The sequence below is a fragment of the Candoia aspera genome, chromosome 13 (assembly GCF_035149785.1).
Source record: "Candoia aspera isolate rCanAsp1 chromosome 13, rCanAsp1.hap2, whole genome shotgun sequence".
Lineage (NCBI taxonomy): Eukaryota > Metazoa > Chordata > Lepidosauria > Squamata > Boidae > Candoia > Candoia aspera.
In genome coordinates, this window is record NC_086165.1 from 21,009,945 (window position 1) to 21,030,965 (window position 21,021).

The window sequence follows — 21,021 nt, forward strand, 5'->3', positions numbered from 1 at the left end:
ACCAGTCATAAGTCCCTTTGTTCAGCACCGTCATAACTTTGAATGGTTGCTGAACAAATGGTCATAACTCGAGGACTGTAATTGAGCAGAAGTAGTTCATAGGATTGGAGTATTCATATACTGCTTCTAGGGGCCTCTCAGGAAGTTCTTTAAATACAGCGTGGGGGGTGCAGTGGTTGCAGGATGATGGGTCTCCGAATGACACTTAGATCCAGGTGCTGCTTAAGCTTAGAAATGGGCAAAAACAGGAGGGGAGGGCCATTTCCTGCAGGTAGGTGATCCCGAGTACATTTGGGCAAAGAGCTTGGCTTATAGAGAAGGGGGATAGGCACCCCGAGGCCCATGGTTGCCTTGATTGGTACGGGTTGTATGGGGGAGCAGAATTGTGTTCTTGAGCTGTTTAGATTGAAAGGTTCACGGAAGGTACCCAGTACCTGACCCAGGTGCTGCTGCTCCAGTGGCAGATTCAGCTGTGGCGTTGCCCAGCAGGTTCGGCTGCGTTGCACCAGATGACGGGTAGAGGGTCAGGAGACGGCTCCGGCCCCCACCGCACAGCTTTAGGCTTCACATTAGCTGGGCTTCTGGGTTTGTGGGTGCAGGTGAAACTATTTGAGCACTTCCTTGGGGGTGCCAAGACACAGGGGAGGGGTTGGTCCTGGGACGATGCTGTTCCCAGGTGCATCCTGTGAAATGCCCTCACGGTCCAGGTTCCACATCCTGCCGAAGCAGCAGGGGGAATCAGAGTGAAAACTTGCTGGTATTAATTAGTACGGTAAATGGAGGCAATAAACACCTTTAGGCATTTCGTGAATGTTTGGAACGTGAGTTTTTGTTTCTTGCATAATTTATAGGATATCACGTTACTGTTTCTTGGCATTTTGTTAGGCTCAACTGTCCCCTTCCCCCATTTGCTTTTAACAGCCAGAACGAATTTCCGGAGAACAGTACGGCATTCATTCTGACGTTTGGAGTCTGGGAATTTCCTTCATGGAGGTAGGTACCTTGCCTGTTCTGACTGTTGTTGTTTTTTTTTTTCCAAATAACACCTTTAATCCTGAATGGAAAATGAAACAAGCAGCAAACCAGAAAAGCCTCTTGCGTCAGCCCTTGGCTGGGGGAAGGAGCGTCAGCCCGGGTGGGCCTCTGTGATGACGTCCAGGTCTTCGTTCTTAGCTGCTCCCTGGTCTCTTCTGAGGAAGACGTTATTGCAAGGAGGGCTTGTGGAGGGCCAGGCTTTGGGCACACAGCTGCAGCAGGGGAAGGGTTTCTTCACGTCTGGCAGTGTGCCTGCACCCGAGAGCATTTCTTGAGTGCTTCCTGCAGCGATGGCTTTTCTGATTCCCTGTTCCTTAGAATGGCTGTGTTCCTCCTCCTGGCTGAAAGGCCCCGTAGTCGCCTTCAGTTCTTTAGCTATAGGGCAAGGGGATACTGTTGCACCCTTATGGGGAAGAGAGGGTAGCCTAACGTTGGTTGCTCTCAGGTTTCCTTCTAGCTGAGAAGGTTTGTCTGGCCTGGTTGTCGGTCCTCCTCCTTGGAGGCTACATTTGCGAATCAGAAAACCACGGGAAGTGTGCTACCCTGGCTCGTATCATGAAGCCTGATGGGTACGGCTGAGGCCTCCCCCACTTTGTCCACCTGCGTTCTTCATGGAGCGGAGGCAAGACTCGGGAGGCCAAGAGGCAGAATTGCAGTGATCAGTTGTGATTGAGCAACAGCTGGCCAGTTGTGGCTGGTTGTGAAGCAGAGTCGGCCTGGGTTGGTTCTTGGCTGGGGGAATCACAGTCAGTCCAGACAGACAGACTTTCCACCATTTAGCTGGCTCTTCTTTAAAGGATGTTCTGCTCTGGGGGATGCTGTTTATTTTGGGTATGTTTAAAGGGATTTCACGAACCTTTAAATGTTGCCTGTATTTTTATTCCTGGCCGCTTTGAGCATGTTTTTAGTGAAAACCTGGTATTCAAACTTAATTCATGAATGAATAAGACTGGAGAGAATTTGTGCCTAATGCTGAGTGTTACACTGTGTTTCCTTCACATGCATGTTACAGGGGCTTCTGGTGCCAGAAGGGGAGCTCTGATTGGGATTTGAGTGTTGCTTGATCAGGGCTAATCCATTGATCCAGTTTTGTAATATTATGATGGTCCATATTAAGGCTGTTTATTTTGTGAAGATTACCTAGCCCACTGGACAGAGCTGATACCCCAGGGCATCCTCCCCATAAAGTGTTTTGGAAGGTCTTCTCTCCGCTATCAGATGAGTTGACCATCTGTGGTGTGAGAACTCTTTTGGCAAGTGGGCCTGAGGTGGCAGAACAATTACGTTCTTGCTTGAGGCTCGCTGTGGTCTCCTTCTCCTGGCACATCCATGGCACTCATTGTTCTGCCTAAGCTGCCTCATATCACAGCTGTAATGGTAAAATGGGAGGAAGCTTCAGCTGCTTGTGTTAGCATCACAGATAGAGCCCGGCACCCACAGGTTGATTTTCAAGGCTTGTGATGGAGGGGGTGAAGCGCCATTTACCGTCAACAAGGGAGGGCTAACTTATTCTCTCTCCTTACACAGTCTCCCATCTCTCCTCCTTCCTTGTCTGCCTTGTCTGTCTCCCAAGTCAGAGGCATGGAACAATTTGTCTCTCTGTGCTTTGTTAATTGGTGTGTCATCTCCTCCTCCGAGACTTCCCCTCAGCATGATCGTTGTTTTATTGAAGTGGTTTGAGTGATGTGTTAAACGAGCAAAGTGGGGGAAAATGTGTTCAAGAAGGTGAAGTGCCTCTCTCCGAAGTCACCGAAGGTCATAGCTATTAAAGATGCACGGCCTGCCAATATTGGGACGGGTTGGGGAGCATTCAGGGAGGACCCTGAAGTTGATGCTGGAATTTCCAAATCCCATCTCTGAACAGCTCTGTATTTGGTTCACTAGATAATAAAAGCTGAAGAGGTTCTTTCCAGTACACTTTTTATTGGAGAAAAGATTGGGGCTCAAAATATGGTATAGTCTTGTTCTATCCTGTCATGATCTTGAGGCATTCTTTGGAACTCGTTAATTCTTCTCATAATTCTTTTCTGGAAACTTGTTTTCCAGTTCCCAGGTAGAGATCCTGGTCTCATACATTTGTTGAGTTGTGGATCAAGTATTGTAAAGCAGTTTAATAAGCCAAGATTTAGAGAAACTCAGCTTCCAACCCATAGTTGATAATCCCTCCTGAACAAGCAGCAGACTAGGTTTTGTGTGTAAATGACAATTGAGATTCAAAGAAAAACGCAAACTGGATGATTGAAAAGAAGGAGTTACAGCTGACACTTTTAGTATATAAAGTTGAGTAGACCACTTGGATCTTTGCAGTTATCTGCAGCTGACACAAAGGCATATATAGATAGAAAAATCAGTTGACAATGAGAACAAATGTTTGCATTAAATGTACAGTGACTGCAACTCGTAATAAGATGTCATGAGAGTTCTTATGCAGCTTCAAGTGAATTTAAAGCAGAGTGTATTTTCCACACAAAGGATCTAGAAAAAGCTAATTCAGAGGCCTCTAATCTTTTTCCCAGTGGCAATATTCAAACTTTTAAGAGCATGGCATGGTGCTGCTATAGCCCAACTAAAATGGCTGCCATGATGGGTTTGGACAGTCACTTAACACTGAAGATAACCAAGGAGCCTTGCAAGTCTCAAGGGAGGTATTGGGGGGCCCATATGAACTCTGCAAAGAATCGTGATTGTTATTCCTTTAAGACATGAAGGATTTCTCAAAGAGCTGCATTTCACTGATAGAACTTGTATTCTAACTTGTGTATGAGGGGCCCAACTCAACGTCTGGCACTGCCTGGATTTGGGAAGACCTCAGTTGGTCTGTGACTGGAGAATTGGAGCAGAGGGTACTAGAAAGATGTACAGTGGTTTGAGAAGTGCGTAGTAGCAGCATATGATTCCACCTTGAACCACAGCTGTTCTTGACACTTCCACCTTTGGCAGGATTCTGGGTCTGAGAGTGCAATTTCCAGGTAGACTTATCATAGAAGCATAGGGTTGGAAGGGATCTTGAAGGTTCTGGAAGTCCAACCCACTGCCCAATGCAGGAATCATCAGAGCATCCCAGACAAATGGCTGCCCAACCTTGGCTTGAAAACCTCCAGTGATGGAGCCCCCATAACTTTAGCAGGCATGCTGTTCCACTGCTGAAGACCTCTCATAGTCAGGAAATTCCTCCTTATTTCAAACTTGGATCTCCCTCTGTTAAGCTTCCGTCCACCGGTTCTTGTCTTCCCTTGGATGCTATGGAGAATTATCCACACTCTCTTCTCAGTGACAACCGTTATTGGAAGACTGCTACCTTGACTCCACTTAGTCTTCTTTTCTTTAGGCTAAATATATCCAGTTCTTTTAACCGTTCTTCATGGGATTTGGCCTCCAAGCCCCTCACGCTGTTCGTTGCTCTTCTCTGCACTTTCCAAATCCTCAGCATCCTTCTTGTATTGTAGCAACCAGAGCGGGACACAATATTCCACGGTCAGTCTGACCTGTGCAGCACAGAGTGGTTCTAGCACTTTCCATGATCTTGATGTTGTATCTCTTGGTGCAGCCCAAAACTGCATGGGCGCCTTTGGCAGCTGCGGCACATTGCTAGCTGATGTTTCATCTGTGCTCTCCCAAGACACCCAGATATTTCTTGCAAGTGCAGCTGCTAAGCCAGCTACCACCTGTTTTATAACTGCATCTGGTTTTTCCTGCCTAAATGCAGAACCTTCAATTCCTCACCACCGAACAGTATTTTGCTGGATAGGGCCCAGTATTCAAGTCCATCAGTATCCCTTTGAACCTTGAACCTCTCTTTTAAGGTGTTAGCACCCCTCCCCACAACTATGTGTCATTCGTAGATTTTATGAGCATCCCTTCTAGTCCTTCATCTAAATCATGTATGAAGTTGTTGAAGGGTGCTGGGCTTTTCCCGCTTTCAAGAGCATTTGAACCTGCCCTCTTTCATTTTGGATATCAAGTCTACTCATGGTCAGCATTCTGTCTAGAAATGTACCTCCTGGAAAAAAAGTATAACAAACATGAGGGGCGATAGGTTTCCTTTTTTCTGGCACTATTAAAAAAGATGAAGAAGAAGAAGAAGAAGGAGAACAAGATGAACCCTCTTTGGAGACCTGGTTATGAATCCTGTAATATTGTGCTGGAACTGGCACTTTTAACTCTGTCCTTCTTGTCACAGCCCTTTGGGTTGTATTTGAGCTTCTTCCATTCCTTTGGTCATCCTATCCTGGCATTTTTCTGTGTGTTTCTTTGCCCCTGCATCCAGGCTCGGGTCGATGAACTAGCTACAGAAACCGTCATCTGTGACCTCGTTCATCTTCAAAGATGTTGCTACGCTCCAGAAGAGTTGTAGTCCTAGTGTGGTTTTCCTCAGCATTTTCAACAGTCAGATTTGGTGACTGACTGAAATCCCAACAGAAGCAAGCAGGGTTTTGCACCTTGGAGATGGGCTAGGGTTGATGCCCATCTGCCTTTGCATTATTAGACCAGGTGACATGTCTAGTAGCCATTTTCATTTCACTCCTGGAAACGTTGATCAGGCATTGCTCAACTCTAATTCTGCATCTGCCTCTGAAAGATAGGAGGTCAGTATTAACTAATCCCATTTAAAGTAGCATTATTTCCTCATTCTTAGTCTAAAGATTTCAAGTAGTTGTTAATTGAACACATTAGATGGATTTAGGCACATTTCAGTAGTTACGGTATGATTTGTTTTAAATTGCTTTAACTGTTTTCTCTGCCACATTTTCAACTTTCTCTAGACTAATAAAAATCATCCTTTTATAACCAACTATCCAAGGAACCATCAGTGATTGGTGGCTTTAAATCACTCTATTATAACAGACAGACCAAAAAAACGTGTTACGGCCTTTAAAATACTTTTCAAATGAAATGCCTTGTAGCTCAGGAGCCATTCAGGAGTCTTCCAGCTCTTAGAGCTACTTTTCCATCTCTGTGCCAGGATTTGTTCCCACTTTTCTTGTTATGATGGAGCCCAGTTCCACCTGATTATGAGGCCACCAGAAACTTTAAAGCAGGGTTTCTTAACCAAGGTTCCGGGGCACTCTAGGGTTCCGCGAGAGGTCACTAGGGGTTGTTGTTGTTGTTGTTGTTATTAAATTCATGTCACCGCCCATCTCCCCCAATGGGTTCCCTGGGAGATCACGATTTATTTTAAAAATTATTTCAAATTTAGGCAACTTCACATTAAAGAGGTAAGTTTCATCCTTTATTTTTAGTTTAAGAACACTCTTAATGCATATAGACAGACCTACACATGAAACGAATATAATAATTTTGTAACTTCCGGCCTGTATTTGAGCCTGAGTGTGCAGGGGTTCCCCGAGGCCTGAAAAATATTTCAAGGGTTCCTCCAGGGTCAAAAGGTTGAGAAAGGCTGCTTTAAAGGGGAGGGTAGGTGAGGGGAGGAAGGGTGGTTGCCCAACAGCAATCCTGCAACCTTAGATAATCTTGAACCTGTTCCTTGGTGGCAGCAATCATATCTTCTGGCAACTTCATTAGTTTCAGATTATCTGTAGATATTAAGAACTGACTCATTAAAAACAGAATTAGGATATCTTTCTGTTTGATTACAGCTATAAGATATCAGGGGCATCAAGGCGGGTGGGTAAAAAAAAAATGGAGATGGCAGCCAGGACTGAGTCATCAAAGCCCTGTCCCCTTTGAATGCGCATCAAGATGCACATAAAAAGTGTGGGGCTTTGACGGTGCATTGGGGCCATGATCTTGATTTTTTTGACCCCTTACCTCCACCCATTGTGGATGCCCCTGCAAGAGACAGTTAATTTCATACTCTTTGGTCAGTGTGACTTGCTGATGACAGCTAGCATAAAAGGGGAAAATAGTTCCTTTCTCTTTTGCAATTGGATCAATTTCCTTACGTCACTGATGGGCATATATTTTCCCATAAAATTAATGCAAGTAGCCATTTCTTTGGGCAAAAAGGTGGCCTATCAATGGCATACAATTTTTTATCGTTGTTATTGGACTAAATTTTTATTCCAAACTGGAAAATGTCATTTATTCTTATTTATGAATTATGCTTCACTTAATTCAGGATAGATAACAGCCTTACACATATACCCCAACATGCTTTTTATTTATAACATTAATAAACCTCTTCTTCAGATCAGAATTCCAAGACTGTGTAACAGGATAACTAACGTATTTTTAAAAAACTATTAAAATACGGCAGAATAGTAGCATCAAGCAATTGTGCTGAAGAGTAGCAATTAAAAATGATGAGGCAAACAGGAAGAGGATTTGAATTAAACCCTCTTGATAAATAAAATCACAAAAACTGGCTCCCCCCAAAATGATAAAGCTGATGCACATCTTTATGGAAACCAGTTAAGGGAGCCATCTTGATCTATGAGGAATCCAACATTCATAAGTGAATATCTTGATTAGAAGCAAGCATTTAAAACTGGGGAATACCTTGGTTGGGGCTGTGATGAGCTAGTGGATTCTACTAAAGGACAAGGGTTAATTGGACACTTCCTTCAAGGATGATGAGGCAGAAAACTAAGAGAACTTGGAGTCAGGAAGTTTGCCATTGGCAAAGTTAAAAGAGAGGACAGGTAGGAACAGAGTTAGTATGTAAAAAAGAAAAGGGAGGTGCTGGTGGACCTTGCAGAAATACAAATTATTCTGTCCATAAGCACAGAACCCCATAGAGCTAATATCCCTGTCCCATGTAATGTCTTGACACAATTTAACTGAGCATTGTTGTGAAGCCACTTGGCATTCCCAAGGATGACAGCTTGCTTCCCAGGCAAGGAATATGCATCTCGCTCTCTCACACAAGTTCTTCCTGAGAAGATGCTTACTTTACCTTGCAGCCAAAGCAGAGGTTCCCCTGTATCCCCTCCCTCTCCAGGGGGAAAAGCTTCTGCTCCCTCTGGAAGCTGCAGTCAGTTCTCTGGCAGGTGGAGACAAGCGAGAAGTCGTGTTTTGAGGTGGTGGGAATGGAGGTAGGACAAAGAGAGTGTTAAGATTCTTCTTGAGATTTGCAGGAAGAAGGGTTTTCCAGGCAACAAGTTGTCGAGGGTCATTGATTCTCTAAAGAGATAGGAAGAAGTCAGCTAAGCGCTACACTCAGTTTAATTTCTTTTTCTCTGTGCATGTGTTTTTTTTCCAAGTCTAATTTTTTTGTCTCTGGCATTTATTGTCTTTACTATAAGCACAGTCCTTGTGGGTTTTGTGCAAATTGTCTGCTTTTATCAGAGTTGCTTCTAAACAGGAGTAGATTGGCATCTTCTAGGACCTGCTCAGAGCTGTTTCTTTTCTTATCTTTAAACTGCATTCATTTATTCTCATAATAAGCCTAGAAGAAATCATTCAATTTCTGGCCAAATAAATGAAGAGTGCCACCAAACTGGCCCCAAATAGCATTCCAACTTTTGAGTTCTCCCTGAGGCAAGTTGAAGAAAGTTCATCATGTCTCAACCTGGTAAGGACCTTCAGTGACAGGCTGAAGTTAACTTTCTGGGACAAAGCAAGGGATGCTCCACGCAGCTGGGAGAACAAAAAAGCCGTTCTCTTGCTTTAATGGATGTATTGGAAGCCAAGGCTCTTCCACCCCACACTGAGAAAACACGTTTCTGAGAAGTAAGGCCTTTGGGTTAGGTTTTAGCGGAATTAGGCACAGGCACGCTGGCACGGGACCTTCTTGAATAAAATAGAATGACCTTAGTTTTACAAGCTGGTTAATTAAAAAGATAAAATCCTAGTCTCATTTCTGTTGACCTTTTGGGGAAGTGCTCAGCCTTTGGTGAATCTTAGGTGGAAGAGTTAGAGAAAAACCACAGAAATATGATTTCTCTGGAAGCCTTTGTTTATGGTCATCATGCAGAAGGAAAGCTGAAGAGGGCATCTTAGAGAAAACTGTGTGGCATAGAGGAAGACCTCTGAATAGTGCCACTCAATCTGTGTTAGATACAACAGGACAAAACACCCCTTTCAAGCAAGTCCAAGAAGACAACATCTAAGAAGTAAGCTAGAATTGAGGTGTTCCGTTTTAAGTGCTGTGGTCAACATTGGGGGCAACTGCTGCATTTTAGATTGGTAAATGATGGAGCCGTGTGTCCTTGTGCACGTGAGAGAGGGGAAGAGATTGGCCATTCTGCTGTGACTTTGCCAAATGAAGGTTATCTGCGTGACAATGGATGATGATGTCCAGCTTTTGTGGTGGTTTAGTGGTGGCAGAATGGAAAGCAAAGGTTCCAGTGCCTAAGGCCTGGGTCATGAATTAATAATTGCCTCCGTGGCGGGTGAGACCCATCAGAAAAGCTGGGCAGGAAGAAGTTGCCTCGCAGAGTGTTATCAATCACCCAGTGACCATAACTTGTAGTAATTAGTGTATTTTATGGGGCTCTGCTTCAGTGACTTGGAAGCACATATGCTCCAGTCAGAGCGAAACTTAGCCAGAGTAATATTCCAGGATGATTTATCCGCTTGGTGCACTGGGAAGTAACCCCATATTAGGAGAAAATTGTGAACTAAACTGCAATAAAGTGGGAAGTTTAGATAAAGTTGGCCCAGGTTGAGACCTCAGACTATCGTTCTTTTCCTTGTGTTCATTGTCAGGGAATAACACAAAGGTCATGTGCTAGGGAAATAAATAAGGTAATTACTTGAACAAAGCGAGGAAAGAATATATACAGAGACGGTACAAATCCATCAGTGAGTTCAACACTAAGATGTCAACGCTTAGCCAAATGTCTTGCTGCCTCTTGGTTTGCAGAAAGAGATGAACCACGTGGATATGGAGATCAGCCCCCTTCTCTGGTCTCCCTGGGGGAGGGGGGGTCCAGCCAAGGGCCCTTTCCTTCCAGTCCCCCCCAAGAACAGAAGCTGGAGTAAGGAGGAAAAGCCCATGGTGACTTTTGAAGTGGGGCAGGGGGACTGGATCCTCTTCATTAATTCCAAATCAGGCCCCTCTTTGGGTAGGGCTAGCATCCCGGTCTTGTAAGCTGAACTCATGGTAGGGCATTCACATTTTGGCTTATAAGTTATTTCATAACAGTAACATAGCCACTGTTACATTAGTAAAGATGCTTTACTAGAGAGGCCAGCAAATATTTTGGCTGGGGGCCACATTTTTTTAAAAATTAGGCCTCCGAGGGCCTCAGGTGGCATGTTGGAGAAATAACGAAGCCCTTGGTTTTTGAGGGTAGAGGTGTTCATTTTGCTGTTCTACTCAAAAAAAGGTTAACACAGAGACCTGGCATCCCTCTCTGGAAGTGTCAGCAAGAAATCACACCAACAAAAATTGGTGATTTATCGGCAGGATCAATGGCATGATCCTGGTGGGCTCTGGCAGCCCGCAAAAGGGGCTGAGGGACATGGAGCACCCACTGCTGTTTTGCACAGGGTGAGGATCCCGAGTGGAAGGAGCAACATTTTAAACTTTGCGGCAGGTGAAACGGGACAAAAACGGGAAACCCCCCGAGCAGGGATGTCCACAGGATATGGCCAAGAAAGTCAAGATGGCAGCCATGATGGTGAGATTGAAGCTCTGCCTGGTTTTTGTGTGCATCGCAGGTGGAGTCGCACACCATCTTGACTTTTTTGACCACACCCTGCGGACATCCCTGCCCGGGGGATTTTAGAATCATAGAGTTGGAAGGAGCCATTTAAGGCATGGGGTCCAACTCTCTCGCTCAGTGCGGAAATCCCACGCAAGGCCCCCTGGCAGGTGGCACATGCAGTGCCAGCACACCCCGCAAAGGGGGCTCCATGGGTTCCGTGCCGTTGGCCCCAGCAGTCAGTCGGAGTCTCCCTTCCTGGAAATGTGTTCGCTGTCCTGGGACCCGCCTTCCTGGAGCAAGAGAGGCCGGGCCGTGGTGTTCTGCGCGACATCTGTTCAGATATCTGGAGAGGGCCGTCCTGTCCCCTCCCTCCCAAGATCAGCCGGCTCCTTCGGGCTCTCTTCATGGGCCTTCCTGGTTTCTGGTCCCCTGGTGAGCTTGACTGTCCTTCCTTAAACGGGTCCCATTTCTTCCGAACCCTCCTTGAAGTGCGGGAGCCCCCGGCCAATGTAGAGCAGAGCAGAACGATTAGTTTCTGTGACTGGGAAGCGGTATTTCTGATCCTGCAGCCTAAAATTGCATTTGCCTTTTCGTAGCCACATCGCCCTGCAGGCTCCTACTCAGCTTCCGTGAACTCCTGTTCCAAAGCCTTTCCGTAAGTTCCCTTATTCCCCATCCTGTATGGACGCAGGCAGTTTCTGTCTCTAACATGAGCAGCTTTGCCTTTGTTTGATTCCGTTATTTCCCATCCATTTCTTGAACCCAGGGAACAGCATACTTTTTGTCATCATCTTGAGAAACCCTCAAACCTCCACACCTTTCATTTACGCCCATCTTCCTTTTAACAAAAAAAACCACGTCAATTAATAATAAAAATCAAACCTGTTATTATACTTCCTTTTCACTGTACTTCCTTTTTAAAATAAAAGCCTGACCATATTGTGTTAATTTAAAAAAGGGAATTTGACAAATTTAATAGACACAAGTAAACTGACTGGCGCTGGCATAGTTACTAGTATAGCAAAAAAGTTTAACAGACCGTTTGAGAGTAAGGGCTGTCCATTAAAACGGAGTGTCTACAGAATTAAGTCAAATTTGAGTTTTAATTTAATTTAATTTAATATAATTTAAGGGTAGGGGTGACTGCAGGGCAGGGATCAAAAAAGTCAAGATAGCTGCCTCGCTATGCAATCAAAACTTTGCCTTTTTTAAACATGTGTTGTGGGTGCCATCTTGACTTTTTTGACACCTTTGGACAAGCCAATGGAGATGGAGGCTCCTATTTGGAACCACTGAAAGCATCTGGGTAAGGTCTGGGTAGTAGTTATTGTAGGGATTCTACAACCATGTTTCTGATACTAGAGGCTGTTAGACATATTTGTATGTTATTGGGAGAGATTAACATTTCATTCTTACTCCCATGAGGAATGAGCCTTTAGGAATATAATCCTTATTAGGTAGATAATACTTTGTTTTTATGTTTGGGCTGAAAAGGGAATTTTTATCCTAGATCAGTTCATTGTTAACTATATTTTCAATTCTTTTGAGAGGTTACAAAAAGAATATAGCCAGTTTCAAACTGTTGAATAGCAATATATTCAAACAAAACATTTTCTGGTGGCCTTGGAAACGCCTGTGATTTTCAGTGGATTGGATAAAGATCTTTTTAGAGGTTAAATCAACAATTCAATTCATATCCCTTGGCTGTTCCACTTGGTTGGTATTCCTAATGTTCTAGAAAGGGAGTTAAAATGTAAAGATGTTAATGTGGTTAAACTACATTCCAAAGCTTTGGAACTTAATCTGTTTATGAAGAACTTGGCTCTATTGTGTTTGATGTGTTGCTGAAAAGATTGTTTCGTGTTCTCGAAAAGATGCTTATATATGTGACATCAAAGGTTGGTGTAATGGGATGTCTGTAGTCTCAGCCTTTGAACTGACTTATATCTGATACAGTGGAAAGACTGACAGTATGATTCTCTGCTCAATTTTTAATTTGTTGTTTAAAATTGTTGTATTAACTTTTATATGCTCATAATTATTGTTGTATATAGTCCTTCTCATGTTATATATTTTGTCATATTTACATGTTTTTCTTTTCTTTGGGAAGGGTAATGAAAAATAAAAAAAGTTTTAAAAAGGGTCAAAATGGGTGTCTAAAAAATATGAAGGTGGGGAAAAAAGGAAACTGTAAGAGAGTAGAGATAATTCCTCTCTTTCAGGGGTGAGGCCAGCCAAAAATATTGCTGAGAAAAGCTTTCCCCTTACATGCATCAGGGAGTACCAAATAATCTTCACCAAATTGGTGAAAAGTGGGCAGGGCGGGAGGAAGAGCTGCAAGCAAAATGAGTAGAAGGCAGTGCCTGAGGATCCTGGCGGCAGCTGGTGAGGAGCGAGAAGACACATCTGGTCAGTGGCACAGAAAACGTGGAAAGTCCGTGGGCAGCAGCGTTCCTTCCAATTTCTGACACATCTGCGAGAAAAAAAATAGCTTTTGCAGCTTTTCCCAAACTAAGTCCAAATTTGTGCTCCTCAGTATGAGTAAACTGCAAATGCATGTAATAGCAACATGTTAAAATGTATACCCATTTCTTAGCTAAGGTATAGAAACTAGGAAGTCTGATGTCCCATCCGGGCTTAAAAGTTGTCCTTCCTGGGTCTGGGAGAGAGGGGCCTGGCTGGCTCTGTGCATCTCCCTGTTTGTTCTAGTTAAGGGGGAGGGCAGTGAGTGATGCAGACCACCAAAGCCCCCCCCCCTTCTGGTCAGTAAGACCTCCGATTTAGGCCCTGGTTTTGCATGCTGCCTCTGCTGCGGCGCCCGCCTTATGGAACATTCTCCCCCCACCCAAAGTGAGGTCGTCTCCATGCCATCCCTCCTTGTTTTCCAGAAGGCCCTCAAGGCCTGGCTGTGCCCAGGGCCACAGCTAGTGTCTGTGTCACCCGGGGCAAACATGGATTCCACGCCCATTTTGGCACACACACACCCAACACTCATTTTGGCCCCCCCCCAGCACGGCTCCCGGGGCACATGCCCCGCTTGCCCCCCACCCCAGTTGCGGCCCTGGCTGTGTCTTCTGGCCTGGGCATCTCGGGACCGGTGAGACCTTGAGGTGCTCCCTTGCTGATCTAATCTCTTGTGTGTTTTATGCTTCTTTTAAACCTTTTAATTTGATGGCTTTTGACACATTTATTGTGTTTATATTGTTTTGCTGTCCGCCACCCAGAGTCACTTCTCATGAGATGGACGGCCATGTAAATATGATAAATAAATAAAATGCCATTTAAACTCCTCCCCCTTCTGAGTCTGCATATCTGAGATTGAAGAACCTGCTTCAAAAAATAGGCTCTCCATATCGACAATAATTGTTGGATGGTTTTGTAGACTGGAAAAACCAAGAATTGAGTATCAACGACTAAACATTAGGATTTATTTTTTTTGTGATGAAGGTGAGCGAGCCTGTTTTCCAGGCTGCTTGGTGGAATGTCTCCCTGTCTGCGTGCAGACCGGCTGTTCATCTGTCTCCATCACCCAAGCCCCCAGCCCTTGGGAAGGGTTGCGCATTCCACAAGTTACCCACTAATGATCTTGCAATGTTAAAAATGGGAGCGTTCCTCACTCGGCTGCCTGGCAGGCTTTGTTTTTAAGCCAGACACTTTGGAGTGCAGCTGCGCAGTGCGGGCAGAAGATTAAATTAATTTGTAACCCTTTCCCCCCATTTGGATGGGGCTCAGCAAATCCTTCCCGTTTAATTGAAACCCTATTTCAAGGTGGTTTGTGTTGCTGCTCTTGTTCCCAATTTAACCTCCAAAGCAATTTAACGTGGGTAAATTGCAGTTATATCCTCACGGATTCTTTTTAAAATTGTGCAATAAGGGCACGGTGGAATTGGTAGGGGTAAAAAGGGGAAATGACATGGCTCCTCTTTGCAGTATTTAATATTTATCAGGGCTTTTGTCAGGAGATTGTTACAGTGATTTTAAATCTTGTACCTGGGAATCTACAAATTGATCTTGGAAATGAAGCCTTACCATGTGGTTTCAGGTAATCCAGTTGTTATGTTTGGGTTTTAAAGAGAGACAAAAAAAACTTCCAGTCTCTGGATGTTCCAAACTTGCTGCTTCTTTCCTCTAAATTGAGAGTTTAACTGCAGTGCACAATCTAAATGCAAAATCTTGAGATGGAAATTTAATTGTGTAAAATGTGCACAAAGTAATTAAGAACAAATTTTAGAACATTTCAGACTATAAAGTACTTCTTTAGCTCGATCACAAGCGGTATTGTAAGTGCTTATTTTCAATTTGCAGTTATGCTGAGAAACATGGAATGTGACTAAATAAAGCCGTCCTGTGCTTTTCAGAATAACTGTAAATTAAAAAACCAAACTTGCAAATCGCACAGAGTAATCTGGGGGTGTAGGGGGCGGGGGAGACTTTATAGCATCCTTGTCCTTAAAAACAGTATCCAAAACATCCTTGCCTCTGTTCCTTTGTGAATGTGATATTCTTAGGATTTAGACCTGTGATGCGCTTGATCTCGGACTGACAACTTCAGGGAAATAAAAACTGGGATTCTACCTGTGGTGCCATCTAGTCCAGCCCAAACAGCAAACTAAAGAAACCTCCTGAGAGACCAGAAGTGGACAAGCAAAGTTCCCTACAAAACTTCAGACCAAGTTTTCTTAAAAGATCTAGCAACCTTCTTTGATCACATTTGTCCAACCTTTTCCAGTTGAGGTCCTTCAGATGGATTGGCAATGCCCCTGCTGGCTTTGGATTCTGGGAACTGAAGACCAAGACATCTGGAGGACTCTAGGCAGTGAAGCCTACATTAGACCTTTGGTTCTCCTAGACCAGCCTCTTTCCATACCACTGCTGGCTTCAAACACCCCCCCCCCAATCCAACTATATACAACGTTTACATTAAGGCGCCAGGCTAGAGACCAGGAGACCAGGAGATCTAGTTCTGCCTTAGGCACGAAGCCAGCTGGGCAACCTTAGGCCAGTCACTTTCTCTCATCCCTGGGAAGCAGGCAATGGCAAACCACTTCTGAAATCTTGCCCAAAAAACTGCAGAGACTAGTCCAGTCAGTCACCAGGAGTCAACACTGGCACACACACACACACACAAAAGTGCAGTGCCTGGCAGCTGAATTCCTTTCCCTGAGACCAACCAGAGCTTCCTCAGCTAGCCAGTGGTGGAACACTTAACAGTGGCCACTAGCCAGTGATCCCCTTCTTCCTTGTTCCTTTTTTCCTGCCATGAGAACCAGCCACTGGGTGGGGAGAGCAGCCAAGTTGCTCCTGAATATCATGGTGGAGAATAGGGGCAAGGTGCAAAACAGCCTTGCCACCTGGTGGGAGAGAAGAAGTCCCAAGAGGCAGGGCAAAGTGGCAGTTCCCACCCATGGGAGACTCTCTGCACTGCATAGTTGTCTTTACAATGTTTCCTCTGGAGCAGGATAAGCTGATAATTAATTGGCTTAGTTTCCAACGCTTCAGGACCTCACGGGGACACACAAGTTCAGTCCCAATTTCACAGAGCAGCTCTAGCGTAGGAAGGGGTCTCAGGCTGGCCTCCTCTGAAAGCAGGAGTTCTCCAGAAAGTCAGGAGGACTGAATCTGCTTCTGCCTGCAGGACAGGTCTTCCCCTGGCTTTCCTTTGTCTTTGGGAACCCCACACTTAATTTCAAGTTTGATGGGCCTACCTTGTTTTTCTGAATGGCATGCTATGGGAAAAGATGGATGCACACAGGTTTTGTTAATTATGTTTAGTAGCATATGCATGCACAAATGTATAATACTAATTTTAAAAGCATGAGGAAGAGCCAGAAGACAGTATACCCAGAACATTGAGTAGTGGTTGGAGACTATAGTTTGAAGTTTTTACAAGTCTGAGGGCAGAGGAGCATTTGGCATAGTTTTAGCATATAAAGAAAATACTTTCAGTCAACTTTATCTTTAAAAGAATTGTGTGAAAACATAAAATAGAGGTAGCTCATTACATTTTGTCTCTATTCTAAAACCAAAACATGGAGCTCTGAGCAGGATAGGCTAAATGCATAATGTTGGACTGTCCAAGCAGTGATTCTACCAGAATACAGGTAGTCCTCGTTTAGTGATCACAATTGGGACCGTCAACTTGGTCATTATGAGAAGCGACTGGTAAGTGAAACTGTGACTGTGCTTATGATCTGGCTTCAGCTTTCCCTTGCTTTACAGACCTGCAAAGGTCATAAATATGAGGATTGGTTGCAAAGTTACTTTTTCATCACTGTCAGAACTGTGAATGGTCACTAAACAAGGCAGTTGCTAAGCGAGGTCTACCTGTAGAGCCTTTGAAAAGGGGTTCTGTGTGAGCTTTGATATGAGGCATCAAAGTGTAGTTAAGATTGGACAATGTTGGGCAGCTTAGATTTACATTTTGAGCTTTGAAATCAGTTATTTTCTAGAGATTCTTTCTACTGGTTCCACAAGAGAGAATTAAGATATGTGCCACTAGCTCAATATTTAGGGTAAGACTTGTTACTTATTTCTATTTAAATTCTGGAAAAAGGATAGTCAGCTGAAATTCCTGTGGATCCTGCTTTGTGTTCAGATTTAGTTTATCATCTGCAAGATGGGAAAATAACGTCCTGCCTTGCAGACATACTTGGGGCTTCTGAAAGGGAATGCCGCATTGCTACACTGAACATCCATGTCAGTTGCAGAGTATTGTTTGCCATAGATTTTCAGTGGTTTTTCCTCTGAAAATGGCCAACGATGATTCTGTTATTAAACATGTCTCCATGCCTTGCCTAAGTTTGTTTAATTCAGGTTGCTCTTCAGAAAGCTAGGTGGGACTTTGGGGTGAGAAGGGTAGCGTTTTCTCCATTAAATTTCGTTCCCTGGGTTCCAACGTTCAGAATTTATCAGAGAAGGTGGGCAGGGCAGGGAAACCCTGCCCAGAAAGTTACCTGTGCTTGTGATGATGGGAAGAGAGTTGCCATCTTGGACAATCGTTGACACGCTTTGCTGAAGATACACTGAACAGCAGAGTAGAGTGGGAGATGCTATGTATCCTGAGCTCTGCAGTACTATAGAAATGCATTTTGAGCTGAATGTGGAATCCTTAAACTGAGATGCTCTTATTACAGGTAGTCATCATTTAACGTCCCTTCGCTCAGCGACCGTTCGAAGTTACAACAGCACTGAAAAAAACGGACTTGCAACCAGTCCTTGATAAAATTCGAGCCAGCCCACATTTGTGACTGGCCCCTTGCCACCCACACCGCCCCCCAGCTGACCTCAGTTGTCTTCGCCTGCCTCCCCTCTGCTGGGCTCACCATCCTGGCCATGGGGTTGCTTGCACCCTTGCGCACCCTCCTCCTTCCAGCAGCAGTCAGCCCCACCACACCTCACTGGCCACCCGCACACCCTCCCCAGCCCCTCTGTGCCCACACCACACCTCGCCAGCCAACAACAGCCAGCCACGCCTCACTGGCCCCCTCTGTTCTCTACCCCCGCCCACCTGGGACTTGAAACTTCCTGCTGGCTTCCCCACTGACTGGTTGTTGGAAACTGGCAGAAAGTTGCAAGGAGGTCCTCGCTTAACAACGGCAATGGGGACTGCAAAGATTGCTGTCACCAAGTGATGCAGTCATGTGATGTCACACTTTATGATCGCATTGCTTTGTGATGGAAATTCTCATCCGAATTGCCATCGTTGACCATTAATACTACCTGTATTCTTAATCATAGTCCTAGCAAAATGGCTTTGCCATTTACTCCCAGAGCAGTCCTCCGAGGCGTTATGTCCCTTGCTGGAGAGATCTGAGTCTACGGAAACTCTGCCTGGGTCACCCAGCCGGCACTGCCTTTTCCTAGTGACAGTGAGGTGGTTTTTCAGGGAAACGTTTGGAAAGGATAACAGTGACTTGGCCAGGCGTGTGTGCAGACGGATCATCTGCTGTTTGCCATTTAGCTGCAACTCTTCCTAAAGACAGGCCAGGTAAACCCAGCTGTACAAGCAATTGCTTCAGGAAAGGATCCTTCAATGTTGGTGGTGAAATTTGGTCCCCAAACTTCTGGTTTGGTGGACACATTTGGAATTCAGAGAACATGTGAGTGTTTGCACAAAATGCCTGATGGGGGTGCCCTTTCAGAAGATGGCACCCAGTTACAAAACCCTGATTGATTAGAATATAATCCCCTACAGACCCGCAAGCAGGATATTCCTGCTGCTACTTCTTACCATTGACCTGTGCCTCAGAGGAATTCTTGGCAATAAAGACGATCTGGATGATAGATGATAGTAGACAGTAGTAAGTTCGTATTATTAAAATCTGTTACGAGTTAGATATCTCATATAATTGAAATATAGTTTCTGTGCATGAATAAACCCACATTTTGGATGCAGTACCAATCCATGTTTAGATTATGATCTAAGAATGGTTTCCAGTTTAAGCTGAAACCTGTGTATATTTTTGATGTAAAACTTCAGAAAAATCAGTCTGATGGTTGTCAAGAGAAGTGTCTCAGGCATACTGGTGCCTGTGGAGGCCATGTTGGGAGTCGAGGACGTAAGAGGTACATGCCTTGGTATTTCACAGAGCTAGCTACAGACAAGTCCTCCAATGTTCCACCACGTCACAGTGGCTCCTTTGTCTCAGATCATACCTTGTTCTGGCTTGTGGTTAGAAAGTCCAGTTTCTTCATATTGCCTGTGGTCCAGTCTGGTGTTCTGGGTCATGTCTTGCTGGCAGCAGGCACACTTTCTAGAACTTACCAGCATCTTCTGCTTGTCATGTGGTCAAATGAGCTTGCGGTCCAGCAACTACCTATTTTCTACATTGTCTTGCAAATTGGCAGAGCGGCCCTCTCCCTACAGCCTCATCCTGTGACAGGCTAGTCTGCTTCGAAATGTTCTGGCGTTCTGGAGCAGGAGGCAATAAATTAAAATGATTAGGAAAGTGAGATAATGAGATTTAAAATAAGCAAGGTTTTCCTGTGTTGGGGAACTGATATATTAAGTGGCTGAGTCAGAAGGATTCCAGAGGTAAGACCGATAAGAATATGTTCTCAAACTTGTGAAATGATATGAAGACTTTTCTGATTGCCTTATCTTCTGTGCTTTTCCGTTTTCAATTTTCCTCTGGGGATTATAAATCAGTTTACGTCCAAGCGGCTTCTGTGATGTAGAAACAATGCAGAGCCCTAATTTGTTTTTTGTGAGAGCTTTTTTTCCCAATCTTTTGGCTTCCATGCTTTAGCTGTTAGCCTATTTATAAATCTAAATCTACATACAGAGGTCATTGGTTGGCTGAACTTAAAACCATTTTACTCAGTAAATTTAATTAAGAAAATACAGTGCAACTCATAAGCAAATGAGTTTTTCCTAGTTTTAAACCAAACCATCCTCTTGAGTGTTGATTGCCTTGCTCGACCCCTGGTGATACAGAAACAGGCAAAATTAAAAAGGACATTAAAGCTTCATTAAATCTGAAACACATTTAGTACAGTGACATATCTGCGGGCTATTTCAGGGAGATTACAGATTACCTTGACAATCTTGGACCGGGGCATGGGGGGAGCATCGGCATAGCCCAGTCAGACAAAGGCTCTCGCCGTTGCTGGCATCTTCAGGGGTGCCTGGTCACAGGCGAAGCCATTCCCTACTGAGGGGCTCGCGTTGGACTCTTAAAGTATATTGTAGTCAGAAGGTGTGTGTTCTCCACAACAGTAGTTTCTATATCAAGAAAACCAATTCTGCATTCAGAACATGTTTGCATAAATTGGTGTGATTTGCGCAAATTTTCATCTGCACTAATTTGGGTACTACCTGAAAATGCCACTGTCACCCTGGATGTTGATCTGCTGTTGCCGCTTATATGCAGAAGAGCAACCAGTGCAGGTGTCTGCCATGTTACAGTTTGTAGCATACTTTGCACTACGTATATTCCGTTTTCTTCTTTTAATCACCCCACAAGATGGGATACTAGAGAGAGATTTTGTCAGGACGCTCCATAAGTGGATTTGAAATGTGCTTTCACACAAGGTACATTTCAACTGTTCTGGCCCACGCAAGCCCTCCAAGGACTTCTGGAGAGGCATTTATGATAGCCATTTATTTGATTGATTGATTGATTGATTGATTGATCTGTAATTCAAAACATCCCCCCCCCCAAAGCAAGACTTATAGATAAAGCAGCTCAGGGTACTTTCTGGCTGCTGTAGAAACTTGGAAGGGTTGAAGCCAGAGCTTTCTGGAATGGGTCTGTAGGCCCCCAGTGAAAGGAGGGGGTGCCCCCCTTGGGTTGGTTAACCCTTTCAGTCCCTCTGTCCTAAAGTCAGCGTAGTAGTACCAGGAAGCACCCAGCCATGAAGTGAGGATTTGCATCCATTGCTGCAGGGCTGAATTGGGAGCCAGCGGGCATCGGGGGGAACACAGTGCTGT

The 21,021-nt window shown here is 44.5% G+C and overlaps 1 protein-coding gene across 4 annotated transcripts in view; it reads left to right on the forward strand.

Moving 5' to 3' along the window:
- Positions 1-21,021, forward strand: part of MAP2K5 (mitogen-activated protein kinase kinase 5) — a 143,370-nt gene that overhangs the window by 67,327 nt on the left and 55,022 nt on the right. For 3 of the 4 annotated variants that reach the window (XM_063314348.1, XM_063314345.1, XM_063314347.1), the window contains exon 16: positions 922-993. In XM_063314348.1, the coding sequence (XP_063170418.1) occupies positions 922-993 (72 nt within the window). Of the gene's footprint in view, positions 1-921; positions 1,024-21,021 lie in introns of all 4 variants that reach the window. The other variant, XM_063314346.1, reaches the window with a different exon arrangement.